General features: G+C 38.6%; 1 protein-coding gene across 1 annotated transcript in view; it reads right to left on the reverse strand.

Moving 5' to 3' along the window:
- Window positions 1-582: 582 nt before the first annotated feature.
- The window catches only part of LOC136097754 (uncharacterized), a 190,710-nt gene continuing 172,201 nt past the window's right edge, over window positions 583-19,091 (reverse strand). The window contains exons 23-25 of the mRNA XM_071805503.1: window positions 13,034-13,243; window positions 3,338-3,482; window positions 583-1,844 (exon numbers count right to left, since the gene is read on the reverse strand). Of these exons, the coding sequence (XP_071661604.1) occupies window positions 1,816-1,844; window positions 3,338-3,482; window positions 13,034-13,243 (384 nt within the window). The 3' untranslated portion in view covers window positions 583-1,815. The remainder of the gene's footprint in view (window positions 1,845-3,337; window positions 3,483-13,033; window positions 13,244-19,091) is intronic.

Below are 19,091 nucleotides of genomic sequence, written 5' to 3' on the forward strand. Positions count from 1 at the left end.
ACGCTAAAGTCAAAATTTCACAGAACCAGACTGGGATATCTTAATTCAGCGATGGGAAACCTAAGATATAACATTGCCCAAAGGAGGTTTTACCATTACATTCAGTCACATTCAAAGACAAAACTGAGACCAAGAAGATGCACAAAGTATGGTGTGCCCACACATGTTGTCTTGTCACTTGTAAAATGCACTAGATGACAGATCACCATCAGAACTCATAGCAGAGGACAGTCATGTACACAAGCAATCTCAGTGGCCTCCACTCCATTGCTTATGTCAGTCACTCATTGTGAGGTAATTGGTATTACCCCAAATATGGGGGCAACAGGTGAAAAGCACGACTTCGCTCAGGTGGAAAAAATCCACAGAAAAATTCTGTAACGGGGTGGTTTCTCTTCAGCTAGTTTCATTTTCAATATTATGCACAATAGTTTAAAGTGTCAACAGGCAAAGCAAGCATTAAAAAGGCAATTTTTATTCCTGTTATGACAGAGAGAAGTCATCCAAGTAATAACTGATGCAATACAACCCACAGAAATCACATAATTTCTGGTAGATATTCAGAAGATTTTTAACGCCATTTCTGTCTGGGTGTAACACACAAACACACGAGTGTATGCACATGCATACAAATCAATTAAAAGAAGAAAAAACCTGTAGAAACCAAATTGTTTCCTTGCAATCTGTTTTCAGGAGTGAAATTTAAACCTTCAGGTAACTACCTAATACCATCTTAAGGATTATTCAGATGGATGAGAAACATAGATTTAAGAATCAAAATTCATCAACAGTGTTCAAGACATTGGGAAAGATTTTGCAAAGGTAAATGCATCTGAAAAAGTTTCACCATATCAGTGTGAACAAGGGGACATCAGAAAAGCATACATTTTAGAAAAACATCATTGATTACTGTGTTAATTGATTACAAGTTTTCTACATTAATGGTTCAAGATAGCAGGAAGGTAAGACTTCTCCCATTTTCACCTGCATTTTCAGGACAAATAGGACTCTAGTACAGGGAAGACCAAGAGTCAGGGCAGTGGCAGTCTGCTCTTTATTAGTATGTTTTCTTCTGACACTGGTGACCTTGAACAAATAATTTCACCTTTCTTGCCCTTTTTCATCTTTTCTCCTTCTGTTGTCTCTCGCAGTCATTGCCTTTGGGGCATGGACTTCATTTCTTATGCATTTGTATGAAACCAAATAGAATAGACACTGACTGTTTCAAACTAATGAGCATGAGAATAACCTCCAGGTTGCTTTAAGCTGCTGTAGCTCCCAGGGAGGCAGGTCTGACCAACATTAAGACCCCAACAAAATTATCTTCTCTGGGATCTTGTAAGTTTTGCAGCCTGTTGGGATTTGGCTACAGAACTGGTGGCATGAAGCCACCATTGTTCCTCTTCTGGGCATCTTTACAGCCTTGCAATTAAATAGTCTTGTGCTTTGAACAATTGCTGAAAACACTGTCAAAGTTTTAGTCATGAAACTTGAAAGACAAGTCAGTAACATTTTCTCCATCACCACAAAAAGCACGAACAAGCAAACCTGAGAAATCTAGGAATGTCCCACTATTTGGAAGGAAAAAATATCACATGAAATAATTGTATTTGCATGATCCAATTTGTGATCTGATCTCACCACACTGAAAAGCTTGTTGAAGCCACAGAAAAGCTATGGATGAAGCATTTGCAGAACAGCACTGTACGCACAGAGGTGTGGATGTCAGAACTGTAGATCCTGTCAGACAGTAACCATACCATGGCTATGGATCAGGATGTAAACAACTCTGCCGACTACACATTACTGAGGGAATTAGTTCTTGTTGGAGACAACGTCATTTCCTGAAGATTAGAAGAAAAGATGTAGAGAAAGACATGATGTGAGTACTTCGGCAACACTGTACTGATGACCTCCCTCCCCCAAAAAGAGGTATACAGGAGCAAGGGCCCACATGTTAAATTTCACAGTATTACAGTATGTTTGGGATTGGAAGGGACCTCAAAAGATCATCTAGTCCAATCCCCCGCTGGAGCAGGAACGCCTAGGTGAGGTCACACAGGAACATGTCCAGGTGGGTTTTGAATGTCTCTGAGGAAGGAAACTCCACAACTTCCCTGGGCAGCCTGTTCCAGTGCTCTGTCACCCTCACTGAGAAGAAGTTCTTTCTCAAATTTAAGTGGAACCTCTTGTGTTCCAGCTTGATCCCATTACACCTTGTCCTATCATTGTTTGCCACCGAGAAGAGCCTGGCTCCATCCTCGTGACACTCACCCTTTATATATTTATAAACATTAATAAGGTCACCCCTCAGTCTCCTCCAAACTAAACAGACCCAGCTCCCTCAGCCTTTCTTCATAAGGGAGATGCTCCACTCCCTTAATCATCTTTGCTGCCCTGTGCTGGACTCTCTCCAGCAGTTCCCTGTCCTTCTTGAACTGAGGGGCCCAAAACTGGATACAATATTCCAGCTGGGGTCTCACCAGAGCAGAGTAGAGGGGCAGAAGAAAAAAACTGTGTCTTGTGTGCTCATCTGAACTTTCCAAGGTTTCTCTGTCAGCAGACAAGACAACTGTATGTATAAAAGTAGACACAAGGTTCTTTTAACTGAACTTTACTCCTCAGAGGGCATCAGAAAACTGACATGGGTAGGACTCAGCCAAGTGCAGGGATCTGGTGGAGTCAGATCTGGTACTGAGACCCTGGGTAAGGAATGAGAGGAAATTCATATCTTGCAATAATAGTGACATCTAAGAACACTCAGCGTGTTCTGTAATTATCTGTCACTGAACACCCTGATACTACCTTTGATCAGCAGCAACTTCACTTAGCAACTATGAGGGCATGTTCCGCTCTGCATGTACTTCTCTAGGCACTGGGAGGGGTCCAGTGGCTCTCAGTACACAGTGGCAAACACAATGCAAGCCTGAGAGATTGGAACTTTCCCACTCAGACCAGTATGTGTGGACACACACCTGATTATATGTAAAGTAGGTGATTTAAGACTGCCCTCAGCATGCTTTAAATGTTGGCCCTTGCTCCAGATTGCTCTGGATTGCATTACTGTACTGAGTTTCTGAACAGAAAGTGTGACATTGAGTAAATGACACCTCTCAAGACAGCTTTCAAGACTCTTGCAACAGACCTATAAAACTACCCGAGGATGAAGACCCACTGGAAAACACAACTGTGAAAATTCAGCCCTAACTGATCATACCCTAATCTTTCCAAAAGAAATTGTGTTTGCAAATTATCTGTTTTCTTCTACCCCTCCCATGGTTTTATGCTTAGGTATCAGTATTGCTTTTCAGCTAGGTACAGAAACTGAAAACAATACCTTTCCACCTTGCTGTACACTTTTTCCTCTCCCTCAGCTTGACACGTGAAGATGTGTGCAGCACACTGTCCCTTTTGCTTATGCACTCCTGGGCTGTGCTCATTTCATTATACAAAAGACTTTCTCCAGTAATATCACCAAATGCCTGAAAAACAGAATGGACAAAACCAAAATATCATTATGGCAGCATTCAGTGAAATATCAGAAGGAACACGGATGACTTCGATTACACTTCCCCACCTCTCTCTTCTTGCTTTCAAAATATTGCAGCTTAGAAGCTTTTGTGTGTGTGAAATTTTATTCTGTCATACTAATAACGCAGCTTTACAGCAGCTTACAGTTTAGCTTTCATGGTTCAGTTCCACTCCTAGGCTTATAACAATTTTTCTAACAGTTCTGCCAAAAAATTATAAAGTAAAAGTTACTGTAAATGTATTCACTAATACAGATAGAGCAGTGAGATTAGCAATTTAAACACATGTGAAATGTGAATTCGCCTAATTTTTCTCAGACTCTAAACGCTTTAGTAAAACAGTGGAATGGGGATTTTTACGCTCGTTGCTTTTAATAATTTCTTCTTATGATGTTCTTGACACATGGAGAAGATTTGAGTGAATAAAGAATAGACCTTCAAAGAAGAAAATCATGGCCATGAGGAGGAGATGATGTGTTATAGGACTGGAAACTGGTAATGAAGCCAAGACACTGTCTCAGATCCAGCTCAGTTCATTTGTAGTTACCACATTGCACGTCAGATCCTCAGCTTGTGTCATGTGGGTGGCATTTTGCACAAGAGTGTCCTGGCTCGCATTCTTTTCACTTTCTGGAGCACCCATATAAAAGAAATTTTGCTCAGATGAATATGAGCAGAAGTCAAATTTCAGACGCTGAGAAATAACAGAGCCTCAGCTCTTCCTTAGCTGCTGTTACTCAAATGCTAGCATGGAAAAAGTAGGTTGCTCCAGTAATACTATAATATTTTAATGTATTTTGCTATTCTCAACCTGGTTTAACACATCTGTAATAAATTATACAAATGCTGGTTTATGTACAGGAATAATTTCTGTTGTTTTTTTGTGTACTTTTATATTCTATCTGATGAAACATCTTAAAATCTTTGTTGTACTTCTGGGTTTGATACCTTATGAAGCTGGGAAGTGCTGTTATCTCTGAACAGTGGCATACAGGCAAAGGAGGGGATATTCCTCTCCTCACATGAAAAACTGTGATTGAATGTTGGAGTGGTCTTGTACATCCTACATCCTAGGCAAGTTTCTTTCTACCAGGCTACACTATCTTTATAGCTAGGTACCACTCACACAGAATACCTACTGCTTAGTTTTCAGTTATACTCTTTTACACTAAGAAATGATTGTCCTAATTTGTTTTTCTCATGGCATGAACAGTCTTCGGAACACATAAAGCAGAGATACAACATCATTACAGGGCTTCGTAGCAACAGTTTTGCAAATACAAAGTCAAGAAGACAGAAGACCAAAACAGAGCCTATAGCATGAATGACATAACAGAAACAGCAATATTTTTCCTGTTCCAATAATTGGAGGAAAAAAAAAATCATCAGGCTATCCCTGGAGATTTAATATTAGTTCCCTAGAAGCTGGAACACTAAGTTGCATGTTTCTATGCAAAAAAATAAGATACAAGTGATACTTGAGGTTCACTGGAAATGCCTCTCTGTTGGTATTGGTTAACACATACCAAAAGCTCTTTCCAATCTGATAGTTCACTCTCTGGCATGCCTGACCAAAGCAACAGAAGCACTTTGCTACACTTCATGTGCTATCATTTATTTGTGTACTTTAAATTGAAGCTTGTTTGGATATGTCAGATTTTTAGACTTGATCAGATGTTGTGCAGAGTTCTGTGCTTAAACTAAAGTCCGAGTTGTTGTTTCCTAGAGTGCTTTAATAGCAGTAACCTTACAGTTAATCAACCATGTAGTAAAGTTCACTGTGCACTTACTGCAGTGTAATTATAAAGTGAGCAACATTATAATTGATGCATTTTGTCGATCTGTGTAGCTGCAAGGTACTTTTTCAAAGGTTATTTCTTTTTATTTTTTAATTCAGATAAAATAATTTAATGCTGTTTTGGCAATTATCCTTTGACTTCAGAGATTTTAGTACTGATTCAGGTAAAATTACATGTTAGGTGAATAAAGATTACAGGCATTTAAGAGTACAAAATACATTCCACAGCAGTCTGTTGCTGTACCCTTGCAGCATAAAGTCTTTCAGAAAATCACTGAAAACACAGAAAATCTGAGCATTTCTAGTGGGTTGGAAGTGAAAGAGAGGAGTTTCAATATCAAATAGCACTTTTAAAGTACACCTTAATTGTTAGCACTGATATTTCTTATACAGCACAATTACAGCAATATGACGATATTTTTCCAATGAGCATTGGGTCAGACTGAATGGATGCGCTTTGGCAAAACTTGCTCTCATCCCTTCTGTGAACATTCAAACGAAACAGCTCTAACTCCTGAAGCTCCCATGGAAAAACAAATGTAAATGTCCGTGCCCATAAAATATTTGTGTATATGTTGGCTGGGTATGTAACCCTTGCTCTTCATCTCATGTTCTCTGCCAGTAATAAAGAAACCAGCATGAATTAAAATTGCATATTCATATACAGAACAAGGCTATAATGCTGCACTGTAGGTATTTCTGTCATTTTCTGATTATCTGAAAGCCTGTGTATCCTGCTGAGAGACAGTGGCGGCTCTGTCTTATAATTTTCCTGCTCCTTCCATCGAACCACAGCCTCCACCACAACTGAGCAAGACATGGTATCTTGATGGAAATACATCTTTTTCCCCATGGCTCTGTGAGTTTCTGGGGTGGAAAGCAGATTGAACCTGGGATTTGGAGAAAACTGGAGAGGGCAGAAATGACCGCATGCTACAAGGCTGCATCCTGCATTTCCATCCTGCAGCAGCATAACCTTGACAATAGATTAATAATTAACAGTCACCATTTCCATTTAAGACTATACCTCAATTTTACTCAAACAAAAAAAGGACATAATCCTATACTTGAAAACGTAAACAACCTGAAACAGAAGGTATGGAGACTTAATTTTCCTTGGCTGAGACATAACGTGTATGCCCTATTTATCTGCAGTGAACGTGTTGGTTTAACCATCACAAGGGCAGGGAGCAACAGTCTGTTTCAATTTCAGGACAGAATTCACATGTCACGTGCAAAATGAGTTGGATCAATGTAAGAGAAAAGTACACAAACACAAGATTTCCCCAGGAAAACTCTTTTTCTTGTTTTTTATCTTGTCAGATGGGTGAAAAGAGCCACCTGGACAACAATTTTATTTCTTTAATTAATTGAATTCTAGCATTAAAGGAGAAATATATACTGGTAAAGATAACTGAAAGCAGTCTGGTTTACTTCTGTTTGCAGAGGAACTAGCAATACTGTCATGACCCCCAGCTAAACGGTTGTAAATTTGCAGGCTGTACTGATTTGTTTCTGTGCCCATGGGAGCATCCCTTAGCTGTCTTTCATCGTGTATGATTCCCAGCTAATTGCATTGCATGTTGAGAGGAATCATCCCATTGGATGCAGTTGCGAAATATTATTTGCCTTCAATGGGACAAGATTAGATCTCAGAATTAGGTGGGCAGCATGTGGCAAAGCCTATTCAGCCCAGGAGCATATGCCCACAATCATGCATTAATGTGGGTAGAATCACTCTTGCAAGGGATAAACCTTTGCTGTTAATCCCTAGTTTTAGTAGGATCTCCAGAAAACTGACTTACTGTAAACTGGCCATGTTTGTGGATGACCTGGCATGATGCTGCTGAAACCAACTAATGTGTGCCAATTTAAACCAAATAATTACCTTTGCCCAGCCTCTCCCCAGCCAAGAAGACCTCACCCACTCACCTCAGCTGATCCAGTTTATGCTATGGATAAGCCAGAGCTTTCCTGACCCCCTTGCAGGATCTGGTGAGATTATGATGTTCTATGATGATGAAGCTCTTAGGTAGTGTGACGACCTCGGTTACTGAGCTAAAGCAATCATTCCTCTTCTCCATAAATCTTTAGTGATCACTGCAGGGAGACTCTTTATGAAAACAGCATACAAGCCGGAAAATTCTGCACTCAGATACGTATACAAACTCCTCTGGAGTAAACTGCACGCCATATGCACATATGGAAAGAATAGGGCCCAATATTCACAGTAACATTGTGTATATAAAAAGAATTTGTGGAATTAAGAATAAAACATGAGGCAATTTGTTGATTTGTCCAGGGAATATATGGGAGCGACAAATGTGTAGATTATCCTAAGATTGTTTTTTAGTGTCATGATCAGATCCAAGAACTGTATATAAAAGCACGCAGTACTTCACGTGCTAAAAGTATAGCTTGCTCAAACAATTGTAAAATATTCAGTATTCTTAAGATTAAATATCTGAATATTGCTTCTGAAGGAACAGCTGTCAGCTTAAATCTAAAGTCTAGTTTGTTTACTGGCTGTATTTTATATCTGTTAGAAAATGACACCAAATGGCAATAAAATTGTTGTAAGTATTCTACTGGGGAATATAAATGCCCTTTGGTTACAGTGTACATATCTTTATACATAATTCCAGTATATTTTCCCTAGAATTATGTTAAATATGTAAAAAGCCTTTTCTCATAAAGGTAAAAATGCTAGATGTTTCCAAGCTGTAATTTAGCATTAGTGTCAAGATTGCTTCAGAAAATAAGCTACAGTTACTGTTTCATTCTTTTTAAGTGTCACTCAGCATACCATATCTGATCTTGTATTCAAAATAAACTTATATGATTTTATTCACTTTTCCAGAAGTGCAAGAGAGTTTAGACATAATTTATAGCATATGGGTTGATGTAAATAGCTTAAACTAAGTAATAGGCTAGTCACCTACGCTGTCTTATCCTATTACTATTAGGTACTTTTCAAGTAATTAGAGAAAACAGATCTTTCATTCAGTTAGTTTAAATTGGATGACTCCTTGACATTTGTGTAGGTTTATTTAATAGATAAAATCATACTTTACAAAAAAGTTTCTCTACAATGCTGAGGTTTACTGGGCCTATAATAAGAAACTGATTTTTTGCTAAGTTAAAGTGACTTATCTTTGCCCTTTTAATAAGGAATCAACTCCAGTCAGCAAGAGTCAAGATAATAATCACTGAGTTGGTGTTATCACCATGTAGACAGCAAACACGTACCACTATCATTAACTTTTCCGTGCATGGATTTCCAATACATTTAAGATGCTAAAACTCAATAATTGCCTGCATATTACAATAACATAAGATTAATGAATAAGGGAAAGCGTGAAAAGTGATTTATTTTGGGAAGGTCACTCCTTGGCTAGCTAACATCTAAATTGAATACTATAAAGGAGAAATATATTATAGGCAAAAAGGAAAATGGGTTTTACTGCATGTGAATTCCTTGAATTTTACAATGCTTATGATAAAAGCACTGTACTTACAAGTTTAACCTCTATAATTTTTATGCTGCACATTTAAAAAAAATCTTTTTATTTAACATTTCTAGGGCAATTTATACATGTCACCTTTTACTTAATGTTCCTTTTAAAACAGTTATTTTTGCCTCATGATTATGAAACCTATAAAACTACTTTGCATACCAGACATGAAATTTCTAGTTATACCAGCAAAGTTGGACCTTTAATGGGAATACCATACTTAAAGAAACAGATATTTTAAAGAAGTTATTGTATAGAGAGACGTTTGTTCCTGGCTAGTGTACTCCTGCACACAGCACTTGCAAACTGGCCTTACTTACTGAAAAAAAATAAAAATAAAAAATTAAAGTCAGTGTTTTGGCTCCTTGGCTTAAATGAAGTTCACACTTAAGTGCTTTGCTGAATTCAGGAAATCTTTCTTTCACTGAAGTAAAAAAGAGTAGGATGAGGTTGTGAATATAATGTAAATTCCTTATGAGCACTGAAGGAATTTTAAAGCAAGATTGTGCAAAATTTCTTTCAGGACCATTGAAGAATTATCTGCAGATGCAGAAATATATCTGGGGTTGAAGTCACTAGGAGCTGAACACATGAATTTGAGGAAGAATTTGGCCTGGTGATTTAAGTACTGTTCTCGTGTCCTCGTGTTTGACAAAAGATAAGATATACTGCTACTCCAGTAAGCCAGAGCTCACTAGCCTGCCCACACACCTCCGTTAATTGAACACTAAGAACCTATTCCTTATGCTGGTAGTACCCTCTCAGCAATGTCTATATTCTCACACACTTATTAAAGTTACTATCATTTCTATGCTGTTTTTTGCTAAACTGCTCATTTCCTCCTATTACTAATATGCACATATATTCTTTATGAAGGATGCCTACCAATATCAGCAGCCATCATGCTATAAAAATGCACAAAGCATTACACATCCAATGGTGAGCTTTTAGTCCCCAAATTCTGGAATTAAGTAGCTCCCGATGCAGTAATTAGGAATAGGTGTTACAGCTCTTTCAGGTGTGATCCCTGAAAGTCATAGAAATCGAAAAGTTTCCAGTCTTCAAAGGTACATTCCTTCAGATTTTCTTTATGAAAGTGAAGAAAGAAACAAAAAGTTACACTGAAGTAATCACATTTTAACACTCAGTATGTTACTGTAATAAAAAGCATAACTGTTTTGCAGGAAGAAGGTGCATGCAACCCCCAGTTCCTAGATGCTGTTGAATTATTCTTTGTATTTTGCAGTTGTACAACACTGGCTCACACAAAAGAGAAGAAAAATAAGCAAAAATTGGTTGTTTTCTTGTTCCATAGACTCTGCAGATGAGGTAAATGTATATGCAAATGAAGGACATGCCACAGTTGTCACAGACTGTTTCTACAGGCCATGTGCTTACAGTCTAGAGATAACATTTTGTAAAAATATCTTACATGTGATGGGGAGAAGGAGGATGGCTGATAATAAAGAACAAGCAAAGGCAGCTGTCATTCCTATGACAGGGAGAGAAGAGGTGACAATTTCTGCCCTGGCCACTGTGAAGAAGAGCTCTCCTGTCCTTCAGCACTGTTCGTGGGATGATGATGGCAATGAAAAGCAAAAGGGGAGCCCATCTTGTTTCTTCTGATGAAGTGCTGTACCCATTCTGGCAGAAAATGTATAAAATTATGTAGGTAAACTTCTGGAAGAGAGAAGTCTTATTTGCAGCAAAGAGTGATCCAAATAAAAACAGAGAAACTGGCAATGAATAAATTGAGACTGCAGAAGAAGAGAAGATTTCTGACCAAATGGACTGTAAGGATCCAGAAAAAATCTTTCCAAGGGATATCTAGGGACAAAATTCCTAGACTAGGTTTAGGTAAACTAAACCATCTCAATCTTTAGAACTAGCTCTAAATATTAAGACTGAAAATGATGCAGTAGTCCACAAAAGTAGCAGACTCAGCAGATTATCACAGGAAGCCCATGTAGTATCCATTTCTCACACCCTTAAAAGCTATAAATACTTAGGGTTGTAATGCAACTTTTCAGCTCCTGAAACAATTTTCTAAGGCCACTCAAGTACCACTGCTTAACTAGCTGCAGCAGACAGGGGCAGCAACAGCAGCAAGTGGCAAAGCTCAGGTGTATTTGCCCCATGGCAAATAACTTCTCACTACTCAGCACATAGTTTAAAAATTCATTGACTTATAGAATATTCCTAATTTAGGACTGAAGTAGAATGCCCTGACCTATAAAATACACAAATGTATAATTACATCCATTATCAGCTAAATGTAAGATCTGTATGTAAGATTTACTGCAATTATTAGTTAAGCACATTTCTTATATGTAATTGTATTTAATTTTGCAAGTACAGATGCTGTTAAGCATGCATTGACCTCCTAAATTACGGGTGCAGCTTTCAAGATCATAGAGTCATTCTGGTTGGAAGAGACCCTTGAGATCATTGAGTCCAACTATAACCTCATTCTAGCACTAAACCGTGTTCCTAAGAACCTCATCTATAAACCTTTTAAGGACCTTCAGCGATAGTGACTCAACCACTTCCCTGGGCAGCCTGTTCCAGTGCTTCACAGTCTTTTCTGTGAAGAAATGTTTCCTAATAAGACTCAGTGATATAAATTTTAGGGATAGACTATGTTGTGCTCTGGTGTGAGAAACTGCACGAAAGTGTCTTGAGACACCTGGGTTGCGCAGTGCTCACTTTGAAGATGCTGATCAGCATCAGTTCAGAAGCTGGAAGTCTCTGGGAAGTTCACCTGGGAAGACAATATTATATTGTATGGGAACACATTTCTCCTCTCTCAGAAATACAGAAGGGATTGATGAACTGAACCAGTGCACTAGGTTAAGATTGTCTTGGGTGTTCGAAGCGCCTCCTTCCACAGCCTTGTGGAAGCTGACAGAAACTTCATGACCAAAAAGCTGAGGAGAACTTCATTGAGGAAAACCATTCTGCAAAGAGCTACTGTTTCCAACAGGCAGAAAGTAGAAATGGGGCTGTATTTGTTACTTTAGACACAGAAAACATGTTCTAGCAAAAATCTAGCCCATGATTTGTATGAAGATTTTCTTTCACAGATTGAGGCAGGGACCTGAATTTGCTCATTTCTTTGTTTCAGTAATTAAGTTCTACTTCATGGAGTCTACATGCCTTCTCTTATTTTCTTTGGGCAGCTCTGAGACTCTGGTGTCTTCACCACGGTGAATCACAAGTTACTGAGGCAGAGATTTACATTCAGATTCTTTGAGGACAGTTTTGTTTAAATTATTTTTTTTAAAGGCAAATAGGGCAAAGACATTAAGAATAAAATCTTTTAATGAAGAAAGCAGCCTTGAAACATTAACCAAAGGAGCAGAAGTAACATTTGCCCTACTTGAACCTTCACCTGAGAAGTGAGCAGCTGAAAACTTTGTACTTCGGCATCATTTGTGCCAGATTTCTATGGTAAACAATCTGTGATGATGCTCCCACTTCTTATCTGGGTAGGTAAAGTAATATTCTTTCACTCTCTCTTAGATGCAAATATTTTTTTTAAAGCTCTCAACACAAGACTAAAGGCAACAAGGAAATGCACTTCTTCTAAACACTTAGAACAAAAATGGCAATGCAATGAACAAAATGCAGCCCATGAAACAAGTAATGGGTGATACTTCTTTTTAATAACATCCTGTATTGTATTTTAGTGCACAAGCTGCTAAAGATCTGACAACATCCAGGATTCAATTTAAAACTTGCAAGATGCCAGTAGGTAATCTAGCTGTGCCTTAGCTCTGTGTATCTCAGAAAGAACTAAGTGAATGACCATATATGTAGTACTAGCTGTATAATAGATGTGCAAAATACTTACATTGTATATTTATATATAATAATTCCTGTACATAATAACCTTATGCAGTTCTAAGCAATATATATTTATAAACAATCTCTATGTGTGTAGTTTCAATGTATATCTTCCATAATTGCCTTTAAATGACTCTATAAACAATACCACATTGCTACTTTGCACTGCAAATGCATTAACTCATTGATTTTACACTACTGTTTAGCAGTGAGATCTTCCTATGGAAGATATTAGAGTATATGTTGTGCAGGGTCAGGCAACACTGCGACACTGACTTACTTCTGACTTACTTCTGAAGCACACGCCTTCAAAACCTGCAGGTGAGGAGTCTGCTTGGACCTACCTCAATGATAGCCCCATCAGGTAGCCTGAGGAAGTGCCTGTAGAGCTCGTGGAAGCCGCTGAGATGAACAGTGTAGACAGAGATGTGAACGGTGGTGCTACCTCTCGAGGTAGCTGCAGAGTCAGGGATTTCATCCTGGTGTTGGAGGTCACAGCTGGAGACACCAGGCTTGCTGGTGTGGTCCTTCCAGATGTAATCAGACACTGCCACCTAGTGAGACAGAACACCCCCCCCACCCCATACACATGCAGACACGTACGGGCACACACACAGAGTCCCCCCACCCCCCACCCAAGGAACATATTTAATTAACTTCTGGCAAGAGCTTAACCGATTTTAAATGATTTTACAATAAATCTGCAAAGCCTGTACCATATGCAGTGCTTGCACACAGTTCTCCACTACATATTTTTTTATGACATAGATCTAAATAGAGGAGATAGACAAATCCCCAGTGTATATTCTATAAAGTTAATTCTGTACAGATGAATCTGTAATTGACTCCCGTATTAACCAAAAGTAGAGAGATCAAGTAGGGTAGGTTAAACAATAAAATAGCAATGCTGATTAAAAAAAAAGAAAGCTTCCCAAGAATTTTGTGAGCGAGTGTTTGTATTTCTCTCTTTGAGAAACCTTTGTGCCTGTACCCACAAGCACTTTTTAGTCTCTGATCTCTGTGTAGTATTAAAATAACCTTGTACTGCTAACTGAATTGCAGACGAGGCAGAGTAAATGAGGTGTATTTTAGTGTGTTGTATAAAGCTAGTTTATTGACAAAGTTACCTAGTTTCCTGGTTTGCCCTAAACATGTTTGCTTGGGTAGGTTTTGTACCTCCTTGTGTCAGTCAGAATTTCTATTTAACCCTTTTCATGTTAATTCTTTACATAGGCTGAGCAGAATTCAAGACTTCAGGTGGATCATAGTACACAGTTTAAGTACCCCTTATCCTTAACTAGAACTGATGATGAGAAGCATTATTTTATACTCCCGCTGAAGTGCAAGCTTTTTAACCCTTCACTTTGCAAGACCATTGTGTCATTCATTTTCTTCTATGAGATGCTACTCTGGTTTACAGTAGGAAAGTATTTGCGATATTGTTGCATCCTTGCAATACACTGGTGTGGTCTTCCCAAACACCTCTACTTAATGCAGAGGAAATAACTCCTTTTCTGGTCTACTACATGCCTTTTCTTTCCAGAAAATATATTGCACCAGCTGAAATGATTGGAACTCACTCATGAAGCTAGCAACAGAAAACCTCTAATTTAAGATAGGTGCATCAAAACCTTCTTTTGCATAGATTTACTCTTTCTTTTTGCTGAAACAAAGAGCTCAGATTTTTACAAGAGATCTCAAAATCACTAGACACTAATTTTTCTCTCCACTTGGGAAAAGTTTGATTTAGCTCAGTTTGCTTGTGTTCCAGTTCATGTTTCCTCAGCTGTTCTTACACATTACAAGGAGTCCCATAACCAGCACAGTGTGTCAATGCTACTATCCTGACGTGCATGCTGCTATTCTGAGCAACTGCCTTAAGAGATGACTTGTTTTAGGTGAATTAGGAAAGTAGGAACAGACACTAGAAATTATCTCCAACTCTTTTCCAGGAACGACAGAACAATAAGAAACTGCATTTTAGGGTCACCTTTCATTTGAATCAGTCCTGAGCAACTTTATACATTCTAAAACAAGAAGTATCTGAAATTTAAGGTAAAATACGCACAGTCTGAATTTCCCACACCAAAGCCTCTGGTGTTAAAAGGCTTTCATTCAGAACAACTTGTTAGGAATACACAGCAGCTACAAGGACAGGACAAGCCTTTCATTTTCTTCTGCCTGCAATACAAATGTGCCTTACAGCCTGCCATACACAGTTGCTCTGTAAGAACTAAGGTGACCAGTGCTCTCATGAAAGCAGAAAGGCAGCTTGTGAGATAGGAATAAAGATTCCATCACAGTTACCCTCCTCTCTCATCCCAGTGTCTCACCACTGAGAGCTCTGACCTGTGCAATCAAGAGCACCAGGCCCTTCCTGGCCTCATATCTTCTCCCTGATCTATGACTTCGAGGAAGAGAAATGCTGGGAGAGCCAGCTCAGCAACTCATTCTGCAGGGGATCCACACAGCAAATGGGATGATCTCTGTCATGATGCTTTTTTATGCTGGAGGACAGCATGGACCTTAGATTATCTTCACACGAGTAAATTACCATATATATTTTCAATTAGTGACACAGATGAGTGTGGTATACAGCATAAAATTACTGTGCTGGAAGACAAAGCCCTGTCACTCAAAACTTTGTGCTTGAGCAAAAATTCACCTTGGCACGGCAAAGACCTCCTTTGGGAGTTCCTGGCTCCAGGTTCCAGCCCTGTGGCACCATATCCATACGTGACCAGGTGTGGCATCAGGAACCTCTGGCTTGTCACCCACCCCGACAGCAGACAGATCTGCTCACCTGCCCATCGTCACATTTCAAGATCTGGAGAGCCCCCTCTAAGGACATTTATGTGACAAGCCAAGAGAATGTTACAATACTGATTGACATGTCCTCCCCTTCCTAACAGCACAGTCTGATCATCAGATAAATGAGAGTGAAAAAACACCACCGAAACTGATGGTGCCATGATGAGTTGCATAACCTTGGTCTGGGGTAATCACAAGTAGAAAGGAGACAAATGGGATGCTTGGCTACAGCACCATTCGTTGACCCTTCCTCAAACTCATCTGGTAGCAGGAATTTGCCTGAAGGCACACTCTGCAATATGCGGTGAGATATAACAGCTGGAAACCAACCTTGGGAAAGAAAAGAGCAGTGCTGGGGGTGCTTGCAGATTTAGACATCCCAGCTCTGAAGGACCATTCAATTCCCTGCTTGCTGGCACTAAAGTATTTGGCAGATGGATGTCCACTGCCTTGAAACTTTCAAAATGCATTTCTATGAAGTGATAAGTCACTAGAGAGTTGCCATGGCCTACATAACCTGAAGTAATCTCCAAAAGTAAACTCTACTGTCATCTGAAATTTCTATCATTAAGTTAATCAAAAATGTCCATTCATTTCTACAGGAATACAATATGAGTTAATAAATCCACAAAGACAGGCTAGTCAAGAGACTGTGCATATAGGACATGTCAAAGAAACTGAAGTTAGCTATGATCTAGATTCACAAGGGCTGACAAGAAACCACAAAATGCCAGAGCAGTGTACAGTAATCCTTAAATGAAATTCATCTTTCAGCAGAAAAACACATTAAGGATGGTAATTCTATGATAAAAGAGCCAAGCCAGAACAGGTTCAACTGCTGAATATTTCACAACATAACTTAATTAAAGCAGAAGTGTGAGGCTATTAATTGCTTTATAATAGTTCAGCTTGAAATGAAGGCTGATGTGAATGCCCTTATAACTTGTTTATGTTATTATAATCACAAAATGTAACATTGACCTATCACCAATATACATTTTTCGTTGGTCTTTATTATGTTTGTGAGGTTTTTTCTCCTTCTGATCCTCCTGTATTTGTACAAGTACGCAAAGGGAAGAACTGGGATGAAAGGTCATAAATTTAGGTCAGATCAGATGATTCAGTAAGTCTCATGTGGGTTTAAGTCTTATTAATAATTTTAATACATTCTTCCTTGACAACAACGATTTTAATCACTGTTCCTTTAACGTACAGTGTGACGTAAAAATACACAGACTTTAAAAGGAATGGAACATGCTTCGCATACAAAGAAGGTAATTATATCACCCTTTGGAAATTATAGTACATAACCTAGAACAAAAGACAAAAATACATTTGTAAGTAAAAATACAAATGTACTTTGTTGTATAACTGTATCATGCCATACCAAGTATATAGAAACATGTTATTGAAGCAGAAGATGATAACATTTTAAATATGAAGATATTAATAAATGTATATTTATTAATCTATTACATACAAGATGCATGGCCAATTAATATTAATACTTCTAAGTTAGGGTACATAAAATGCCATGTTTGTGTGTAAAGGTACTGTGAGGTTTTCTATTGTTTGACAGATTTTGTAAAAAGAGAAAGGAAAAAATAATTCCTTAAATTTTTTGAACTACATTGAGAATGAGAGGAAGACTGACTCGTAGTGTCTTAAAGAAACTATCAGCATAAACAAAATCCTTCAAAAAAGGTTGAGAAATATATGCATCCATGTGCGTTCAATCATTTGATTATGAGTAGTACTGATTCTTAACTGCTTATAGCACTATTATTAGCAATGTTACATGAATCAACTACAGCTTCATGCATTGCAAAAATGTAGAAAGAATATTTGAAAGCAGTACTCAAAAAAAAGGCACAAAATGAGCAATAAGGACCAAACACAAACCAGTTGAGAATGGGCAGAACTGCAAGCTGCTCATGACAAATAAATAGCAAAAGTTACAAGTTGTTAACTTTAGTTGAAAGGGCAAAAGTGTTGAAATTATAGAAAAAAAAGACATCAAAAGTTGAGGGTTCTGTATTTACTTCAAGAAACTTTCATAAACATGGTAAGTGCATTTTCTGTGGTAAGAGCTGTAAATATGGGAAGTGCTGTCCTGGAGGCAATCTTTGTTAAACCAGCGTAGCTCTACAATTAAAAAAACAAAAGCTGGCTAGTATTAACCTCCAAGGGAAGCTCAGCACCCCTTAAGTATTTGAAACCCCATGTCTGACATGCTACTGCCAAAAGTCTTGCCAGCAACTCTGAGAAAAGAAGAATGCAGATGGACATGCCTAAAAATACCCTTGATGCCCGCGTCAAAGGCACCTTGGTGGCATCCAGCTCTGGATGAGGCTACTGCTGAACCTCACCCAGAACTAGCTGTGACAGTAGACAAGATTTTCAAGCCACCCTCGGAAGGACGGGGTACTTCACAAGAAGGGAAAATGAACTCGATTCGAAAAATCGTGAAATTGAAGAAATGTAAAGCAAAGGCATGAACAAGAGAAGCTAAAAAGACTGCCAAAAGTCATAGTGTCATGAGAAAGTCATGACTAGTTACACCAATGCCACCCATATTTAACCCTTAAATATAGAAATGTAAGTATGTACACATGCTTATACATATTCAGCATACTTTGATGGGGCTATAGCATGCACTCCTGTGCCTGGGGCAATAATGAAGCATAATAAAGGCCTTGGGTCTGCTGTTGGCAGAGGACCTCTGGCAGGCACACGTGGTGTAACAGCTGTACTCTGACCTACGGAGCCAGAGCAGCGGCAAATGCCTCCAAACCCGTGCAATATCCCCACCTACAACTGCCTGTAATAACTCTGCAGTTAGATAACTTGCTTCTAAATCGTCCTATTTGTGAACATAATGGACCAACATAATGGACCAGTAGTATCTGGGTTTTGTTTATTTCAGTCAAATTATGAATGCCTGAAGCATTGTTGTTACAGTCTTCCCTGATTTATTTAATAAACTGACATGGACAGACTGAATGATGAAAATAACCATTTGCAGAGAATAACCTCTTTGTAAACGACTGAGGAGAAATCCCAGAATAGATTTATGGCAAGCTGCTCAGCATCGTAACATTAGGAAACAGCAGAGGCTCTTTTTGTTTCTGAATTGCGACAGCATCATCTTTATGGATATGTCCAAATGAACAGCGATGCAGATCTTTTCTAGGGGATTATTTTGAGCTCCTCTTTTTAGATATTACAAAGTGCAGTCACATATTTCTTAGCCACTGTGCACCAGCTACTCTTGTAGTCTGTTGCTTACCATCCCATCATTTCAGATCTAAATCTTATGTGGTTTTAAGTTTCTACATTTGAGTTGTCCATAAATAATACACAAATGTAGAAAGAGACTGTTACAAACAACAATAAATTGGGGGAGGTTGAAGGGGCGGGGAGGGTGGAGAAGTCTACTCAAGTATTAAGTTGAGGAAAACTGATATTCAATTCAGCAAAAAACTTAGTGAGTGCAAATAAAAGACTGCAGTTTTTTTGCATTTACTTGTGCATAGCAGTGCCTTTGTCCATTGTTTCGCCCTAAGGAAACGTGATAAAATACATTCCCTT

The sequence above is a fragment of the Patagioenas fasciata genome, chromosome 2, assembly GCF_037038585.1.
Source record: "Patagioenas fasciata isolate bPatFas1 chromosome 2, bPatFas1.hap1, whole genome shotgun sequence".
Lineage (NCBI taxonomy): Eukaryota > Metazoa > Chordata > Aves > Columbiformes > Columbidae > Patagioenas > Patagioenas fasciata.